At 39.4% G+C, this 19,904-nt stretch overlaps 1 protein-coding gene across 1 annotated transcript in view; it reads left to right on the forward strand.

Annotated features, from left to right (window-relative positions):
• Positions 1-19,904, forward strand: part of LOC104570674 (cohesin subunit SA-2-like) — a 53,693-nt gene that overhangs the window by 7,867 nt on the left and 25,922 nt on the right. The window contains exons 6-12 of the mRNA XM_088521857.1: positions 2,937-3,008; positions 5,329-5,533; positions 6,659-6,810; positions 8,579-8,652; positions 8,750-8,873; positions 13,157-13,255; positions 15,255-15,334. Coding sequence (XP_088377983.1) covers positions 2,937-3,008; positions 5,329-5,533; positions 6,659-6,810; positions 8,579-8,652; positions 8,750-8,873; positions 13,157-13,255; positions 15,255-15,334 — 806 coding nt within the window. The remainder of the gene's footprint in view (positions 1-2,936; positions 3,009-5,328; positions 5,534-6,658; positions 6,811-8,578; positions 8,653-8,749; positions 8,874-13,156; positions 13,256-15,254; positions 15,335-19,904) is intronic.

Here is a 19,904-nt window from a genome sequence, read left to right on the forward strand (position 1 = left end):
TGTTTTAAAGATAATTTTTCACAAATACTTTTACTTGCATCCTTTTGTTCCATTTTACTGACAATATGAATTTTTGTAACTATGTTTTGTCACATGAAAGAAGAATAATGAATTTGTGATTTTGAAACATTATCAAAACAGTAGTGAGTATCTCATTTCTTGAGTTTTTTTTAGGAAGAATGCATATCTTTACAATATCTTTTTTTCTTTTTGACTGATACTTGACTGGTTATACTAACATCGATTTTTATGCAGCTATTATAGTTGCTTCTATGCTTTTTTTTTGTCCTGTGTTTGCCACTTCTGAATTGATTTGTCAAGCTGCAGCCATCAGCCTTGCTTTAATTGAGCTTTTCTTGAAGTCCAGATGCTGCAGAAATTCCCACAGAGGATGCACTTGCCAATGTGTTTGTTTATGTATTTATTTATTTTAGAATTGTAGTTGCAGTTGGGCTAACTTTTGACAGAAATGATCCCATATGTGTCTGGCTGTGAGTTGATAAAATGGCACTTCCTTCAGAACTAAATTAGCCCTGAATAGTATCTGCAATAGGGTCGGCACTCCTGAAGATACAAAGAAGTGACTTGTTGTTATCACCCTCCATGTGTTACAGCTCTGGAATCCCTTTTTTCCTGACTCGGTTGGGGTAAGAGGGATTTTTTACAGTTGCTTTAGGAGCTGCATTTTACATCCTATAAAACAAAGCAACTTTGCTTTTGAGGTGCTCTTTTGACCTTCTAGTGAAACATTTTACTTATGAAAAGTAGTAAGTGATAATTCCTCTACTTGGTATTTTTAAAAACTTCAACTTTTTTTTTTTCTGTGTAAAACCAGAAAATTGAAAGCTGTAATACTTCTCCTTTCAGTTTTGAGAGGTTTTCATTATTCTGGGATTCATACGTTCATTCTTGAAGAGACTGTGTGAAGAGACCTTAGTCCTGAAGGCCTGTGTGCACATGCTTAATCTGACTGTTGTGAGCATTCCCACTGTCAGGAAGAACGTATTATTTTTGAATCATAATTAACTCCATACCATTGAAGTGTAATGGCATAGGTAAATACCTGACAAGACCTGATGGAATAATCATCTGTGTTGCCAGCAGCGTGCAAAGGTACTGCTCGGCACTGTGAGATGGTATCTACCAGCTTTTGATTACAAAACCGAAATTATGCTTAACATGGTTCAGAATACATAGAGACAAAATACATATTTTTTTCTTAACCATGAATCTGGTGATTTTTTTTTTAAGACTAACCCTAAAAAATGATTTTTTGCAGCGTGAAATATTTTTAAAGATAGTACCTGACAGTTTGTTTAGTATCAATATATCAAGACTAGTGTAAAGCTAGTATTAATATATGAAGAAATATGAAGAAATGGTGAAAGTAAGTAAAAGATGAGTACTGAAGATAAAAATAGAGGGAGAGGTAGAGAATGCTTGTTCTAGGGTTCTTGGATATATATTGTAGTTGGATAGAATATGCTTGTAAACATACAGTAGCTTTTTTAAGAATGAGATATTTTTTCATGTGAAAAATATTGAACTCTGTAAATCTACACACTGAGTTTTATTCTTTGCTGCTTGTGGAGGTAGAATGCTTGCTAAAATCAGTCTTCATGTAATGTATAGGTTTAACCTTTTAAACGGTAGAAACAGGATGAAAGTAGTTTGTTATTTTAAAATAAATTGTTTCTTCTTTGTGTTTGTATTCTTTTCTCAAACAGTTCTCATGTCATGTTTTTTAATAAATATGATGTAAGCATGACTTACTAAAAAACATTTGAGAAGTGTTACTATACAGGACTACATGACTGCTACAATATTTTTTGAAAACAAATTATAGTAATAGTAAAAGTACAATGAAGGTGGAGACCATTACCAGATACCTACCTGCTTTGTTTGCTGATCTTCCCTTTTGATTTACATTGTCTGTTTCTAGCATTCAGAGAATTGGAAAAATAAAGGTTCAGTCTTGATCCTGTGATTTAACCGCTGCTGTTTAACTAGTAATTGCAACACTATATCTGTTTACCCCGTGCATACTCACAAAATTCTCATTGACATTAGTGAGAAAATATATATTGGCATCAGAAGCAGAAAATGGTCTTAATATTGTCAGTCATTTATTTCCTTTGTGAGCTTGATACATCTGAATGGAGATGTAGGCTTACCTTTAGACCACTGGTTTTTATCTTCTGTCTTTATTCTTCTGTTTCTGTCTTCTGTTTTGCTTCCCGTGTGTGGCATTTTATTTCTTTCAATATGCTATGTTCTTTCATCAGTTTCCTTTTCTCTCTGTTCTTTTGATGAAATGTTTAGCAGTAGAAGAGAGAAATTTAAGGTGCAACTGTGCAGTCAGATGGGGATAGAAATGCTTGTGATGCTTTACTAAGACAAATGAAGAATTACAGATTTCATGTTTTTGTCTTGGAGTGATTTCAGATTTGAGGAAACTTCTCTGTTTCAAGTCATACGTGTTCTGAAAGCTTCCCTCCATATTTGAAAAGCTCAAGTGGTTTTCTGGAGTTCAACTTCTTAACAATACATAGTTACCAGGTGTTGGAGAGTCATATAGGTTTAGACTTCTTGGGGAGATATGTCTTAGAATTAATTATGAAGACCATCCATTGCATATGCTTGTCCTTAAGTTTTAAACACAAGTTGTCTCCTAGTTGTATCAAGAGAACTTAGGTTTTATATAAAAGTACATTTTTTTCAGCTACTGATGTGCTTATAGGTTATAAATATAAAGCAGGTGAGAAAGGATTAGGTTTTGTTTAATGTGTTGAATTGCATGTAGCATATGTAATACAAATGGTTGCAAGTTTTTAATTTTTTTAAATACAATGCATAATTTCTGCTATTTTTATCTTTATGAATTGAATATGCAGTTTAATCAAAACGCTTTTACAACTTTCTCTCATATGTTACAGGAAACCGGGTTGCAATACAAGAAGTTCATGGCTTATCCTTGGATTCTGACAGTTACTTGGCCAGTGGACATGGTAAAAGTGTCTCCTGTAGATCTCTGTGACTGTAGTGTAGAGTTTTCTAGAGCTGTAGTTGTCTTCAGTGTAGGTGTATATGTCAGGACGAGGCACTTTAAACTCCTTATTTGTCAATCCAGATAATGAGTTACCTCTGAGGTCTCTCTGCTTTAGGCTTCGGGTGTGGAATAAGCTTGCTCATGCTTTGGGAGTGCCCGTTTCTGGTTATTGATTTTTAAGGAAGGTACCACTGAATTGGATGAGATGAATTCCCCTTACAGTGTTTTAAATAGTAGATGGAATGGTGTGTGCCAGGTTGCAGGGGTGTTTGAGAGGCTTTCACTCCCCTTCCAGCAAGCTCCATGTGCACACATGTGCATGCACAGGTATGTGCACACCGCTCAGCTTTTGGCAGACATTTTTTTTTTCAAAAGCTTGTTGCATCAAAATATTCTTTTGCAAACAAATGTTGGGTTGGAAGAGTGTTTTAAGAACGAATACAGTTTTTCTGCAATGCCTCTTTCCGTATATCACCTACGACACTGTAGAGTCTTTGTCTCAAATCTCGTTGGCATTTCAGTCTCCCTACCCTCTGGAAGAAATGAACATTTCCAGCATGATTCGAAGCAGGAGCCTCCCTGGGGTGATTTGAATAGTTCTCTGGAAGAACCTGTGGCTACTGGCTATTGAGGGATTATGAGGCATTCCCAGGTCAGGCAGTGGAATTTAGGCTGTATGCCCTCTTGTGCTGTTGGCATGTTTAGAATATGCCAACACTATTATATGATATCCCAATATGATATGCATGGACGGGAGAAATGCTCTTCAAAAGTAGGGTGTCTTCCTGCATTTATACTGCTTTTCAAATTGAGGAGTAAGCTACTGTGATAAAGTAGGTATTGCCTATGTTGCAAAGGTCTCTGTGCTGTCTGTCTCTTGATCAACCAGCACTGAATGAGGCCTGCTGGGTGGCTTCCCCTTCGTTCTTGGCACTTGCTACTATTAGGCCCTGAGCTGATTCTTGCAGTGTGATCAGGAATGCATCAGTCCCAAAATTCCTCATGCGCTTTGGGTTGTAGACATCCCTGAGGTCTGTCTGCAACAGCTTGTGTTCGTTTTTCCAGAAAGCAGGAAGCCTTATGCCTTGGAGACCAAGTTAAAAGAACGAAAGTGTAAAGTGCACTTAAGATGTGCTTGAGCTTATTCTGGGTGTGAAACTGCCCTTTAGAATTTCTCTGAGAAGGTGTTTGGCTGATAATAAGGACCAGGTGGGTAATGTCCTGCTTTGAGGATGCCTCTTTCCATAGTGAGTGGCATTTTGGAATTCCCTGGCTCCATTAATATTTGGAAACTAACGGGATGCAAAGAATATTCAGAGTCATCCCTGGGATTAATTATGTTGCCTTATCTTTCATTAGCTTCAATGTCTGTAAGGCATAAATGAAATATTCACATGGTCTGAGGTTGGAAGGTTTGGAAGTCTTTTCAGTGCTCTTCACACAAGGCTTATCATTTGTTTTTTCTGGGAAGTCATTTGAACTCCCACCTTCCTGTCCTCTTCCTGGCAGTACCAAATGCACTGTGAGTGCTCTAGTGGCCTTACCATAACTCAGTTTCTGCACAGTGTAGGAGGTGTTACCTGCTTGCTGTGCCTGTGCAGGTTTCCAGAGGCTGAGATGCTGGGCGTACAGGGGAGCAGCACGGTGTTTGCTGTTAAGCCGTAGCCGGATAAACATGCTAAGCTGGCAGTGCTGCTGGGAGAACAATTTCATCCCACTTCACACCACAGATTGTTTTCACTTGCCTACTCTCTGCCCTCTTCGATCAGGGACATTGGTGTAGTCGTGTACAGAACCGACTCGGGGAGTTGATCCAGCTGAAAAACAGTTTGGCCAAATAACGATTTTTGGAATCAGATCAGTTCCTGATCAACTACTGCTGCAGGAACAGGAAAGGGCAGTGGGGAAGAAGTTGCTACCTGGGAGGAAGTGGAAGAGGCTGGGTTTGTTGGTAACTTTTGCCAGTGAAAGGTATTTATGGTACTGTAGCCTCAAAAAATGTTCTCCTGTGTTTCCATTTGCATTTACCTCATGTCTGTTGCTCTCGTGGAATCTGTCACAACAGAGCAGCTCTAATGGAGCTAGTTCATTTGCATTCATGCCTGTGAGTTTGTTGCATGTCCTTACCTTGGAATAATAGTTATGAAAAAAGTTGCTGGGGATATGAAATGAAAATAATATTCAGCAAAGCTCTCTCTGGAGTGAAGTGGGAGAAATGTAAATGGTATATACAAAGAAAACTGATGTTTTTTCTCTTTATTATTTTTGTTCTTGCGTAGGACAATGAAGACTACCCACTTATCAGAACGGGACCTTATTGGAAGAAGTTCAAAGCCAATTTCTGTGAATTCATTGCAGTGCTTGTCCAACAGTGCCAGTACAACATCCTATATGACAGCTACTTGATGGATACTGTCATCTCGCTGCTTACAGGCTTAGCAGACTCTATGGTCAGAGCATTTAGGCACACAAGCACTTTGGCAGGTAAAACAACTCAATGAAGTGCCATTCACTCGTATGCTAACAAAATTCTTAAAACTGAAAAGTTCTCTTTTACTGGAATGATTATTTCATAAGTATTGACCACTTTTTGTTCTTAATGTATGCAATATAATATAATTTGTCTCTGCATGTATCGTAATGGAATTTGGAAGATTTAGATACGGTAGATCTAGACCAATGACTAATGTAAAAGAGGATGTTTGAAGTTCTTGTGGAGCTCAGTATATCAAACTTCTGTGGAAAGTCGAAATGCAGTTGGCTCTATTATTTTGATATTTAGTGAGATCTCTAATGGCTTAGATAATTTTAGAATTATGTTGTATTCTGATATAATTTAGCAGTATCTGTTTTTTTTTACAGTCTGTTTTCCATTTCATTAATGGTCCCCTCCCCATACATAATGCAAAGAGGTTACATTAAATACTTTACTTATGAAAGGTTCTTTTCGAGAGCTCTTATTACTCTGGTACATGTGCTAAAAAAACACTACTTTTAAAGTGTTTTTATTTGATGCACGTAATGATATTAAAGTGACTTTTTTTAAAGGCTGTAGGTTCCCTCACTGCCATGTGAACAGCACTAAAGTGCACTGTTTACTTTAAAGACTTAAAAAAGCAAAAGCTCTCGGAGTCTACGTGAATCATCATCTAGTGATTCTTAGCAAAGCATTAGTTTTGGTCAATTCATGTAAAAGATGAGACAGAGATGAGACTTCTCTGTCTCTCTGTCTCTGTCTCTTCTCTCTTTCTGTCTGTCTGTCTCTCTGTTTTTTATAACTGCAGCTCACCTGTTCCACAGCTCTAGAATCTTCCACAGAAAAATCTAAATTACATACACTTAGAGTTGCCCAGTGATTTACTTCTCTTGCTCTAACCAAAAGTTGTAGGTCACTAGTAATATGAATAAATTTTCCCTTCAGATCACCCTCTTTAAACGCCTTTAAAATAAACATTGTATTTTAAAACAAATTACTGTGATCTATTTTTTTTTCCATTTAGAATAATAAATTGGGTTTGAGTAACCATATCCTTTTTGTGGTAAGGGGGTGAATGTTTATGGTTTTTATCTCTAAGCTAAACAAAAAAATTGGTTTTGTTTCTTTTTCAGCAATGAAGCTTCTGACAGCAGTTGTAAGCGTACATCTGAACCTTGATGTCAACAAGCATAATGTTCACAGACTATATGAGGTGGAAAAGCACAGGACAAGTGGCAAGAAGACCAGCTGCAGGCTTGACCAGCTACAGAGAAGAAGAAAAGAGGTTGGGCACGTTAGGGTATTCCAAAATCCTCTGCCTGAGTAGAGGCAAGGCAGCCCCAGGTCCATGGCCCCAGGTTCTGTCTGTAGCAAGACTGAGTGTGTATTCCAGGAGGCACTCACACAAATACTTACACATACTTGCACTTGTTACATGCAGCAGTATATCCATATGGCAAACAGCACCAGTGACCTCATCCTGTACCCCTTCCTGGTTGATCGGGATGAGCTGCTGGCCCCGGGATCCCCAGTCTCTCTGGCTGCTGTCACATGGATATGTGAGCCCTGATGTCACAGCCCCACTCTGGCTGCTGGTACAGACCCCTGCTCACATTGCACACACATGAGCAGGCAGAAATGGGTGCTGTGGAGCCTCAGGCAGCCGTCCTAGGACATTCACTCCATCCAGTGTGTGGTCCTGAATCCTTGCTCTTCCCACCTGTTTTGCCCCTTACAGATATACATAAACCCACACAGACACACAGTTGCACACGTCCCAGCAGATTTCCACATGGACCCCCACACCAGGGGTGTGAGAAAGACCAGGTGTTTTTGGCAAGGGGCTGGGACTCCTTTGCTTCCTGCAATAGCCTCCTGTGCTCTTACTCTTAGTGATACACGTAAGGGCCTGGCTTCCAGGTCCCTTAAGTTACTGGCTGGCCACTCTGGCTCGCTCCTGATGACTAGTGATCACATGATGGCTTACACCCTCGCACCCACTGCAGTCACTGTCACCACAGGCATGGGGCCCCTGTGGCTTGTGGTCTGACATGGGTTGTTGGCACTTAGAACGCCATACGTAGAGGTGCAGAAGCAGTTGGCATTCCCTTGCTCTGGAACATGGCTAGAAATGGATTTTAATAAGGAGATGGAACAGATCGGGCATTGATCAGCTGCAAGGCATGACCAGACAAGCATACTGAGCAGAGCTGTGTACACGTGACAAGCCCTTTTTATCCCCTTATCCCTTATCTTCCCATGTTTTTTTTTCTTAAATCTAAGATGTGCTTTAGAGCAGTTCTGTCTGACTCGACTTACAAAATTGACTAAGGTGGTAACTGACCTACATATTAACTTGAGTAGTCTGTCCTACTAATTTCCTCTCTAGATTGGCATTATTAGCCCTTCATCTCTGCATGGATACGGATTTGCAAACATATTTACTTGCAGTAGTAGCTTGATATTGTGGGACTCCAGTTTTGCCTATGTTTATGCAAGCCAAAATAGTAAGTCTTCAATTGGATTTCTTTGCCTAAAATGAATGAAATAGAAGACAGGATAGAGGAGTCATCTGTGCGTGAATAATGGATGGTTAAAATGATCTCAAGCTCACAAGTGGCCTCTGTTTCTTCTCTGCTCAATGACACAACTCTTTGTGACCTCCAAGAGATTGGCCTTTAACCATAAGAAATTTTTCTAGTTTGCTGGCTGAGGCAACAATGTACGAACAGCAGGTGCAGTCCCTGCTCTGCTGACCTCTGAGGATCACTTAATAGCTATGCTGTATCTTTCTGTGTATTGACTGGACTCTCTCATTTAAACATGCCATGTGCTGCGCCTAATTATCCTCATGTGTAGTTAGTATCTGATAATCTTTGATCAGGTCATAGCTATTAAAAAAAAGCAATTCCTAATGTAGCTGCAGGTCACTCATTTTGTGCTGGTATCATTTTTTTGCAGTGAGATTTGCACCAAAGTAGCCTTGTACAACTTTCTCATGTGAAGCAAATTTGTGGGAACAATATAAACATTAAGTTCTCTTTGTATTTCAGTACGAGCAGAAACTTCTGGACATACAGAACATGATGAATGCTATTTTCAAAGGGACGTTTTTAAACCGTTACCGGTAAGAATAAAAATACACCTTTGCAATTCCAGAAAATAAAAATATTGTAACTGATTAAACAGTTTTAAGGTACTAATATGAAGTTTTATAATTTCAGTGATGTGATCCCTGAAATCCGGGCCACTTGCATTGAAGAAATTGGCAGCTGGATGAAAACATACCCAGATGCCTTTTTAAATGATAGTTACTTAAAATACATTGGGTGGATGCTCTATGATAAGGTAAAGTTTTCTTACGTCTTTATGGGAGCAGTAAAAGGAAAACTCTTCTTTTTAGGAATTTAAATTTTAGAATTCTTAAGAGTGTAAGTTTAAAAGTGTTCTGGTAGTAGAAGAATTTCCTTTCTGCCGCGTTTCAGGTTTTAATTTTAAAGTTATCCTATCATTAAATAACAGAAAACACTTCTACGAGTTCTGTAGCAGTGTGAAAAATGTGTTTCCCTTGGTGTGCATTTTTTTCATGTGTTATCAAAGGCACTCAATTGGAAACTATTCTTACTAAATTGTAACAAGAACAGTATCCTTTGAGTACATGCAGTGTTAAAAGTTGGCTACAGTACTGCACTAAGTCTTGATGAATATATTTAATTTTTTACTTTATTTCGTAAAGATCACAGATAAATATTACCAATAGCAAAGTACTCTGCGATATCATATTTCTCATTTGGAATTAAATGGATATAGATTTTTTGCAGAAAGGTTTTTAAAATCTCACTGTATTATAGTTGAGATTTTCCCTTAATTATTCCTCTCTTTTTGAAACAATCTTTTAATTTCAGTCATTTTCCAGAGAGTTTCCTCTTTTCTTTTTAGTAATTTTATTTTAATTTTTGAATATAGTTTCAGTCTTAAGATAATTCTGAAATGATATGTTTCTCATTATTTTAAAATGCATCATAGGTGTTAGGGAGAGAGCAATATTTAACATCAATATCTAATTTCTGGAATTTGCATGTTCCGCTTCTGCAGGCCAGCTTTTAAAATGTATCTAGCTGCTGTATAAATGCTTAAACATCCTCACTTTCATTAGGTAACGTTTGTGTGCTGAGAATAGACCGGCAGTTTACAACAAAGCCAGGAGGGGGAGCACAAAGCCTCTTAGTGCCCTCTTTTCTGGCATTACTGTAAAGGTAGCATTTAGATTTTATTTTAGAAGCAACAAATCTGCCAGAACTGTTGAGTTTCCCTGCAAAAAAAAAAGAGTATCTGATCAGAACATAACAGCTTTTTGGTTTCCTGTTGGGAGATTTCTCAAACTATGAAAACCAAAAGTCATTTTTTCATTCCCAGTGCTGTATGGTGACAACTAACAGCTGGTGTCTCTGATTAATACATGCATCTCTTCCAGTGTCATTTATTGGTAAATGAAAAGGATATTTTTTTAAAGCTTATGCAGAAGCAATGCAAATGCCAGCAGAGTGAGATAAGGTCAGAAATATTCTATATTCCAGATCTGGCTGAGCCCTGTGACCCAGTATGGGCCATTACTGGTGGCTACCATCCTGGCTGTGCCCTGTGACTCGTAGCCACCGTTAAGTTGCCAAAGAATCCCAGATGAGAGCAGGGCATTTCTGGCAGTGACAGGGCAGCAGTGCTTTTATGTGCATCTGAATGTTATTTTCCACTACTCTTCCTTAATAAGCATTTCCATTCCACGCTGATGGGGGTAGGCAGAAAGAAACTGGTTGCTCCCAGAGCCAATTTTCTTTCAGAATATAAAGTAGAGATGTTTGCCAAATAAGTCAGGCCCTAGAGTTGAACAACCATAAAAGTATTCTAACTGCGAGGAAAATCTGGGCAAGATCAGCTGCAGCATTGTAAACAGAAATTAAGTTCAGCCATTTGGGAAGCTTTAGAGAAGAAAAAAAAGAAAGTGTAAAATTAACATTTTGTCTTCAAAGTTTTATTTGAATATAATTATTTGTTCTTGTCCCTGAGATACCATTTTCTTCCATTATTCTTTATCCCAATGTGAAATGTTTTATGTTTTTATGAAGGATTATTTCCTAGATGCAAAAGGATGTTCCAAAATCTGTGGTAGTGTGCTTAAAGTTGTATATGGAAATCTTTCATTGGCTTAGTGAGGGTTGTGGAGCAGTGATATAAAGATATATTTTTTTTTTGCTGATGCATTTTAAAATGTTTTGTATGCTACAAATATATATTTCTTAATGGCAAGCAATGCTTAATACTAAATCTGAGAGCTGTATGCAATTAAGCAATGCTGTATATAAGCCCAGTCACCTACGAGTGATTTTGTGAGACCCAGGCACCTAAGCAGTGCTCCAGTGGGCTGCCTAGCTACTGATCAGTACTTGGCTTTGGTCAAACCGGTGCTGCAGGTGCGGAGGGGAAATGCTGAGGAGAAAACTGGAAGAGCTGAAAAAGAGACCATCAAGAGGAACATCACAAGTTACTAGGCTAGAGTTATCTGGGACCTCAGAGCAAGTTGTTGACTTTTCTCATTAGACTAAATAAATAAATAAAAGAACAAACCGTGAGGGAAGCAGGAACCTCTTGTCCCACCTATATCCGTAAGATCTATAATCTTGTTTCACAGAGATGGGAATGAGGTGGGGGATTTCACAGTGATGGGAGTGAGACTGAAATCTCAAAACTCAGAAAGTGTCCAAGTGCTGAAGCCCATGTAAAGCTCTTTGTTGTCTCCAGCTTCCTGATTTTCCATATCAGTCTTTTGCAGTCCAGAGTCAAAACCCACTGCAGCATAGCTAAGGGACAATGTGTATTCAGAGCCTCTGATGATCTGCTTACATAATTTTCCTTCATTGTGTGACAGCTTTGAAAGACCAAACAGTCAGCTATTTTGTGAAGATCAGAGTGGTAGTTTTGGTGAGGGGAATAGAGAGTAGGATACTTGAATTTGCTTGCATTGCTGTCAAAATGAAAAGAAGACGAGTGAGGTGGTTTTAGAAGGATCTGAGGTATTTTTCAATAATGAAGAAACTACAAGTAGTGGTGAAGCTGGGAAAGGAAGAGGCATTTCAGAAAGAGACAAAGCAGCTGAGCCATAAGAAGACAGCAGAAATACTCATAGCAGAAATAATTACTCATTTCAAGTCCCTAGAGAGAACGTTCTTAACACTTAAAAGACTTATACATATACAGGCTTATGGCTGAGAGCTTTTGGGTGGGAAGTGAATATGTTAGAAGGCAGGTGTCATTTAATGCATTAAACTTTATATCTGCAGGCCTACACTTGAATGTCACCTGACTGACAAGTGCAAATGACATCCGTCCTTAACTACGTTCCAGGGGCTATATGACCATCGAACTACCAAAAGCATCACACTTTTTTTTTTTTTTTTTAAGTATAAATGCAGGCCTCATTCGTCATTGCAGCCTCATAATAAAATATTGAGGGCAGCTCAAGTCAGGATTGCAGTTCATTGGTGTGCTAAGTTCATGTAAGTTTGAAGAGCAAATTCGTCCTTCACATTCGTGGGAGCAGACAGTGATGAGCAGCAACTTTAGACTTGCAGCTTTAGACTTCTCCTGAGTGAAATTCCTTGCTGCAGAGCCCCTCTAAGAAGCAGCAGTTGAGGGCAGCATGACCTGGAATATGTGTCACTAGTAAGAGAGCAATGCTCCTCATTGCCTGTTGGTCTTTTTGCATTTCTAGTAACTGCTGCCTTATGCAAAATTGTTAGTCAAGTTCTCCTGTTTGATATCATCCTTTGCTTTCCCTCCTAAGCAAATGAACAGGAACTTGTAGTAATGGATAGCTTGTGTGTAGGTGGTCTCCCATCTTGGATTTCTTTGATTTTCCTTACTGATGTTGTTAGCAGGAAGAACCAAGTAAGAAATGTGAAGAGGCTGTATCAAAGCCTGCAGTTCATTCAGGTATCTCTACTGATATCCTGGGCTTTATAAGTTCTCAGAACAGAGGAATTCTTTTGATATTAGATTGTCCAAATGACTGTCTTAATGACATTAAAGCTTTTGCCATTTGAAGGTTTTAGCAGTACATCTGAGATATTTAGAGGATGGGAAAGGAAAAGTGCTCTCTTCTGAGGTGCTTGTGAAGTGTCAGTGCTAAATAGTATGAAGTAACTGCTTGCAGAAATAAGTACATTTGGCCTAAATTAAGTAACTACCTAGGCCAAGTTCAAAGCAACCCTTCCCTTCTTAGGATGCCTAAAATGCAAGTTAATGTTCCAGTGTGAAGCAGAAATGGAAGGAAGAAAGCTGTTTTAAAATTCTGTTGTTTGTTGGTTGTGGGATCTGTGAGAGTTTCTTTGATTCTCAAGGGAGCCCAACACGAACTTTGAGGCCTTGCAGTTTGGCTCCTCCTGGCTTCCAGTGTGTGTGCACACAGACATAACGGCTCTGGTAGTGCTGTTAAAGAAGATGAGGCAGCATTTGACCAGCCTGTTGTAGGCATGCCCATAGAGTTCTTATTTGCTTAAACATAAATGTCAGTCTATAATAAATAAAATAGAAGATGGGTATTTGTTACTGCTAGCAGATTCCTTTTTGTCTTGCAGCAAGCCGAAGTACGGTTGAAGTGTCTTCTGGGACTGCAGGGAATTTATAGCAGAAAAGAACTTGTTTCCAGGATGGATCTCTTTACTAGCAGATTTAAGGTAAATGAATTATATTTGCTATTTTTTGAATCTAGTCTGGGTGTACATACAGGGTCTGATATTTTAATCAGAGTTGATCTCCCCCATTTCTTGACTGACAAAGGTTCAGAGTATGGCAGAGACAGTCTACCTGCCTGTGTGGATGAAGGGGGTTGGCAGAGATGCTTCCCTCTGTTTACATGAACACTTCATTTTTACTTTGACATATGCAGAGTGGTGTTAGCATGATCTTTAGTCAGTCATCCTAACCATTTATCCAGACTGGCCAGATGTTTTTTACGGGATCTTTGACAGATGGGAAAGAATCTGATACTCCAAAGGTTTTTTTTTTTTTTACTGTGCCAATAATGGTTCACCTGTTACATGTTGGGCTGAGGATGCATGACTCCTTTTTGATTCGCTATGTCAGTATGGGTCTTGAAGAAGGATCCTGATCTCCTGCCATGACAAGTCAAACGATAGAATGTAATTTGAAGAACTTGTTCTGTGACCACAGTGACCCTGTATACTACCTTTATCATATTCCAATATCCCAACTCATTTAAGAACTCAGCCCTTTTCTTTTTTTAATCCTGTCCTTGGTGATGATTTCATCAGCTGTTCTTATTCCAGAGGAGCTGAGCCTCTGCAGTATTTAGATAAGAAAGCTCAGAATGTTGTGAGAGGAGGCACTGAGATCTCAGTCCCTCTGAATCAATGTGTAATCAATGCCTGCATGCGGTGGTAATTCATATGCTTTTTACCAAAGGTGCAGTGCTTGCCCATTTGTCAGAGCAGTTGTCAGTGGTTAAAAAGAAATCTGTGACATTCTCAAAGAACAAGATATAGATTAATATTGAAGTCTTGAGAATAAATTATTCAGATTGAAACTTGGCTATCCAAAATCGACACCTATTTTAAACATTTTATAGCAGTCCTGTTCAAGAACAGATGCTGTAATCTGCTGTAAACTACTCAGGCAACTGCAGGATTGTTATTCAGAGACTGAAGGAGCAACTTCAGTCTTTTCATATACTGAGATCTCTGTGTGGAAGATGCTATATAAATAGACTATGGGACCCTCCTTCCCTCGAAACCTGAAGACACACAAACACCTACACAGAAAAATAGACTGGTCTGGAATCTTCCAAAATTAAAATCACACTTCCTGAATGGAAAATGGAAATGGAAAGGGTAACCACTAATCCATTTCCCACTAGCTTGATTTCATACTCTTCTCCTGTTATCCTTGAGTTTGCCTAAGTCGCGATTTGTGGTTTTCCACACTTTGAATCACAGTTGTGAAGAGGAGGAAGCTGCAAATAAAGATTTGGAAAATGATATGTTAAGTGAGAAGTCTGCTAGTCCCCAAACAAGTAAGCCTTAAGGTTTAATGAGCCTTAAAAATGCAGGCTGTGCTGGGGACAGTGTGAGCTCTTGGGTGCACAAGAGAAGAAAATTTTCATTGTGTTCTGCGGTATTTTGAGTTTGTACCGAATTACAGTAGTGTGAGTTCTAGAGGTCAGGAATCCTGCTTGTTCCAGGAAGTACTTTATGACCCAAGCCCTAATTATTTTTCCAGCAAGACACTGGCTTCTGTGCTGTGTACGTATGCACGCTTTATTGCTGATAGGAAAAAGTGGTTAAGTAGTGCTTGTAAGTTGAGCCTTACCTTCATTTAACATATTGAAGTGCCAGTAGTAACATCTTAGAAACAAGTTGTCAGTCACTATTAATTTGTAGAGTGTAGTTGATTTCTTGTGAACGCATACATTACATCTATAAAAATATCATATTACTGCATGATTAATTCAGTTAAAAAATTAACATGCTGTTAATTTTCAGGGGCTGGGGAACTACTTGATAGTAATCAAGTTGCCTTATGTCTCCTAGGAACTAGCTGCTGAAATAAAAATAAATCTCTGCTCTATTAGTGTAGATATTCTAGCTGTAGGAAAAATATGTGTTTGTTGAGAACAATACATGTTACATCTTTTTATTGTCATTTTACATCCATTAGGATCGAATTGTGTCCATGCCTCTGGACAAGGACCATGAAGTAGCAGTTCAAGCCATGAAACTCTTGATGCTTGTGTCACAGTAAATAATTTCTTTTTTAATTTACTGTATTGTTTAATGGCGACAAGATCCAGATACAATCCTGATGAATCTTCCTGTAATCAATCACATGCTGGGAAACAATTGCGCACAGCAGGATGCAAGTTACAGTTAGAGCTGCTCAAAACATGGCATTTTCTTTCTGTGGGAAACACCAACATTATGAAACCTTTGTGCTCAGATTCGGTATGAAAAGTACATTGTTGTATCTTTATACTTCCCCCGAGAGGAAATTCCAAAGCATTTTCATTCTGGCTTTTCTCACATAGAGCACCCCTGTCCCTAGGGAAGTCCCTTACCACAGAATCTTCCATCCCAGTATCCTGGGGCGTAAGTGGAAAGGCAGGGAACTCTGCCGTAACCCTGGCTTCCCCAGGTGGTGCAGGAAGCCTTCAGCTCTGAGACTGGTGACAGAATTTGGACTTCCAGATTCTTGGCTCTTTTGCAGAGTCTGGGAGCTACTGCACTCAAGGCAAACTGTCAGGGAATGAGCGAATACGTGACATCTTGCTTCTGCTGAAGTGGAAGGTTTAAAACAGAAAATTTGTTTTGTTGTTGGGAAATTGCCCATCAATGATAGGATCAGTAGGATAATGGCAAGCTGGAAGCGTGGGGAGAAGCTAGACTAATGTTACAGAACTGGATGAATCCTCTGCTGATACATTCTTGAGCGTTATGTTTATTTTAGAAGTGACTTTTTTTTCCCTAAAATAGAGGAAGAGTAAATTCTCTGTCCCTCTTTCTGTAATGCAAAATAGATTTTAGAACTCCATAAGTGCCCTTTTGTTTCAGTTTTTTAATTTACTTCTGCTGATGCAGATGCCTCCGTGTACAGTGTGGTGCATTGTCTGTAACTGTCTGTGATTTGCTTTTCCGCTGAAGTATTGAGAAGTATTCCAGAACTAATACAAATTTTTAATCCAGTATTCAGAAGTAATCTAACAGTGCTGCCCACTTAATTGACCAAATAATGTAGCATAAATATTGAGTTATGTACCTAGAACTCTGGAAACTATGGGAAGTATATTGCTAATGAAGTTTGTGAAGTTACAGTTATGATTTGTCAGCACTTGGAAATTACTTGAGAATAATTTTCCAGGAGTTTATTTCAAGAGAAGCCTCCATAGATATGCTCTTTTTTTAAGAAATAAAAACATGTATACATGAGGGGGGAGACTTAAGGTATGAATGAACTGCATGAAACCTCGGAGTTAATGTTCCTGTCGAGGATAAAATAGTTTTAAGATGAATTTCATCGTTTGGAAGGTGAATTCAATTCCAAGGTGTGTTAACTTCCATTGAATGAGGATTTAATTCTGAGAGTGCATGTAGGAGTTTAGTGTGGTTGAATGCATTCATGTGGATTTTCCTTGAGGTCCTTATATAAGCAAGCTGTGAATGTTCAGACCAAAACTTTTTCCAGAAAAAAGACAGGAATAACTTTGGCTAATATTCAAATGTAGACAAGTTGTATCAGACCTGCTTTTCTACTCATCTTTCAATGTACTCCTTAAGCAAGCTGCTCTTGGTTTTTCCATAGAAGAACAAGTACCTCTCCACCTGAGTGCTGAAACACATCCTAGAACAAGGCGCATGCTGTGCTGCATCTATCTGCATTTGGAGACAGAAGGATAGAAGTATTTATTTAATTGTTATTATTATTTTTTATTTCTTTGTGTCAGCCCAGTGATAAGGCAGAGCTGGACTCAGCTGCAAACTAAGCCAATGTCGGTGTTCCTTCTCCACTCTTAATATTGTCCCTAACGGTAACTTTCTAATGCTGCCGGGCTAGCACACGCTGCGGGCGTAGTGCCTGTTTGTTCATGGGAACACACAAAGAATGTGGCGCTGCCAGTCATCTCGGTTACTCCAGGTGGCTGAGCTAAAAACAGTTCAACTTGGATGGACTTTTTTTTAAACGTTGCTGTTTACATTAAATCCTAAGTACTTCCGTATGCTCAAGTGCTGCTTTGTAGCCTGGAGGAGGGACTGGCCTCTATTTCCATCCCACTCCCTTGCCTTGAGGGGCATTTCCTCAGGCCCTTGCGGCAGGGACCCATGACAGCACCTGCGGGCTGCAGGGGCACCTTCTTTCCTGAAGGAATTACGGCCGTGTCCCACACAGGCCCGTATTGTGGCGCTGGCCACGAGGTGGGTCAGGTGCCGCAGGAGCCGGGTCACTGCGCGCCGGGCACGGCCACCTCGCTGCCGCCTCAGCCACGCGCGTGCGGCGGCCACGCGGCTGCTCCGCGTCTCTGTGCGCTGCGCGGGACCTGCACACTGCAGCCGGACACATTCGAGCAATGTCTCTTCTCTTCCTCGTTCCTCTTAGCTGCAGCCTGGTTTCCAAAGTGAGTAAGTCTGGAACTTTGGAACTTTCCAACTGTCACTTGTCCAACACAAAATATAGTTTTCATGAAGAAAATGAATACATTTTAAAAATTGTTTTTAATTAGGCTGTGTGGAAGCCTAGCAAATGCTTGCTTTTCTTTGGCTTTGCTCATCTGCTGTGTAGTCCCCTTTCCTTCCCTCTCCCCACAGTTACTTTGAGCCCTGATCATCTGGCTTAATTACTGCAAAGATGAAAGTGGGAATTGGGGACTTAATGAACAAATTCAACTACAAGTCTTCTCTTTGATAAAACTAGTCCTGACCGGTCTATAAAGCCTGTGTGAAAACAATGCAGACAGTACAGGCAGGCTCTTATACAGAGTTCTTGGTAAGAGTCTTCATCAAGGTGCTTTTCTAGAGGGACAGAAGCTTTTGTCCCCTTCCCTAAATGTGCCACCAAGGCCTCAACACTGGCATGCCAGAAGCAAAGAGATTTCAGGATTAGTGTGGCTAAACCAGGTGCATTTTATGGCATTTCACACAGCAAAGCATGAAATGAATGGGGTCATGGACAGTAACTCTGCTGTTCATAAAGAATAATAAACAAGAACTCATATAAGCATGCCTCAACTTGTGTATATAGATATTACCTATTTCATTTCATTTCATTTCATTTCATTTCATTTCATTTCATTTCATTTCATTTCATTTCATTTCATTTATTTTCCAGCTTTCATAGTGTAGTCATACTACACTGTTTTCTTTGGGTGACTCACTTTTGTCATGCGAAGATTTGGCAACTATGACCTAGTTGTCCAAAGTACGTTTTTACTGGAGCATGAAAGATCTTTCAGATCCAGCTTTTCATTTTTAGAGCTACTGGTAAGAATGTGCATCTCTTAAACTCCATATATTTGGTTTGGAATCATGGAGAGAGCTACCAGCAGTGACCTCTAGCACATGTCACTTATCTTGGAATAAATCTCTTGTTATTTAATGGTATGTGCTGGCCAGAAGCAAGGGCAAGAGTAACATTTTTTTTTCATTAGTTCCTTATGTGCTCTGTCACTCTTTTGGAGAAGATTCACTGTATCAGCAATTGTTTTGCTGCTTTCCATAATTGCCTGTTTGGTGAGTATAGTAGCAAGATCTCCTCCTGTTTTTTGTGATGGTTGAGAGCTGCAGAAACTCTTCCACTGCAGTGAAGCTTCTGGTGCTCCATATTCTGTAGTAACATCTTTGACCACCTCCATCACTGCTTTCCAGGGCTGTGGAACATACACTGGTTATTCTGTACACAACTGGCCGATAAAGCTGCTGTGCTGGCCTTAATATCCTCTCTCTTGCTAGCCGTACAGTCAATGAAAAACACTGGCCTATTCAATTCACTTAATGTGTTACATTAAGTAAAAAGAAAATAGGGTGCTCACTCAAAACCCTCTTGCTGTGCATATACCTGCTCTGTTCAAATCCGTGTTTGTGTCCCCACCCTGTGAGCTGAGCTGTTTTCCTGTTTCTTGCGCGTTGTCTCAGTTGAATGTGAAGGTCTTTGGGCTAGTGGATTTCTATTTTTACCAAGCCCAATGGGATCCTGAAACTGCAATGAGCCTGTGAGGTTTAGCATAATAGAAATTATTAATGCTACTGAATTATGCATAATTGTTAGCATTAATGTTGCAAAGCATCTGAGAGGGAATAGGAAGGAAATAAAGAGGGAGAAAGAATGAGTGATAAATATGTACTGAAGGAGAGAAGTACACAAACCAGGGAAAGTTTCAGGAAATACTGCTCTTTGAGGAGGCAAATGAGCTTAGTGAGGCTAGTGCCATACAACCCTGCTCATTTCTGTATGCTTAACTACCTGAAAGGATTGAGGGAGTTTGGAAAAGAACAGCAAAGTCAATTAGGTAACTGTGGTTGTGGATGAGGAGGTTTTAGAAGTGATGCATGTAGGGGCACCTACTTGACTTGAGTATAGAACAGCAAGGAAGGAGAAAATTAGTCTGTATCACATCAGTTAAAAGTAACTGGAAATTAAACTGAGCTTTAAGCAGAAGACTCCCAAGTTTGAAATCTGAGAGAGCTGCCTCTCACCAAAAATTTGAGTCTATCGTACTCATTGAGGACTCCATGTTTAAACTATATATTGGAGCTGATAAATACATGAACTCCTGCTGCAGTGCTTTGACAGTGGTAAGTAGAGTCATTCCAGCTTTAAGGA

Source organism: Tinamus guttatus, unplaced genomic scaffold, assembly GCF_059628265.1.
Source record: "Tinamus guttatus ecotype Peru unplaced genomic scaffold, ASM5962826v1 Tinamus_guttatus_pri_ptg000134l, whole genome shotgun sequence".
Lineage (NCBI taxonomy): Eukaryota > Metazoa > Chordata > Aves > Tinamiformes > Tinamidae > Tinamus > Tinamus guttatus.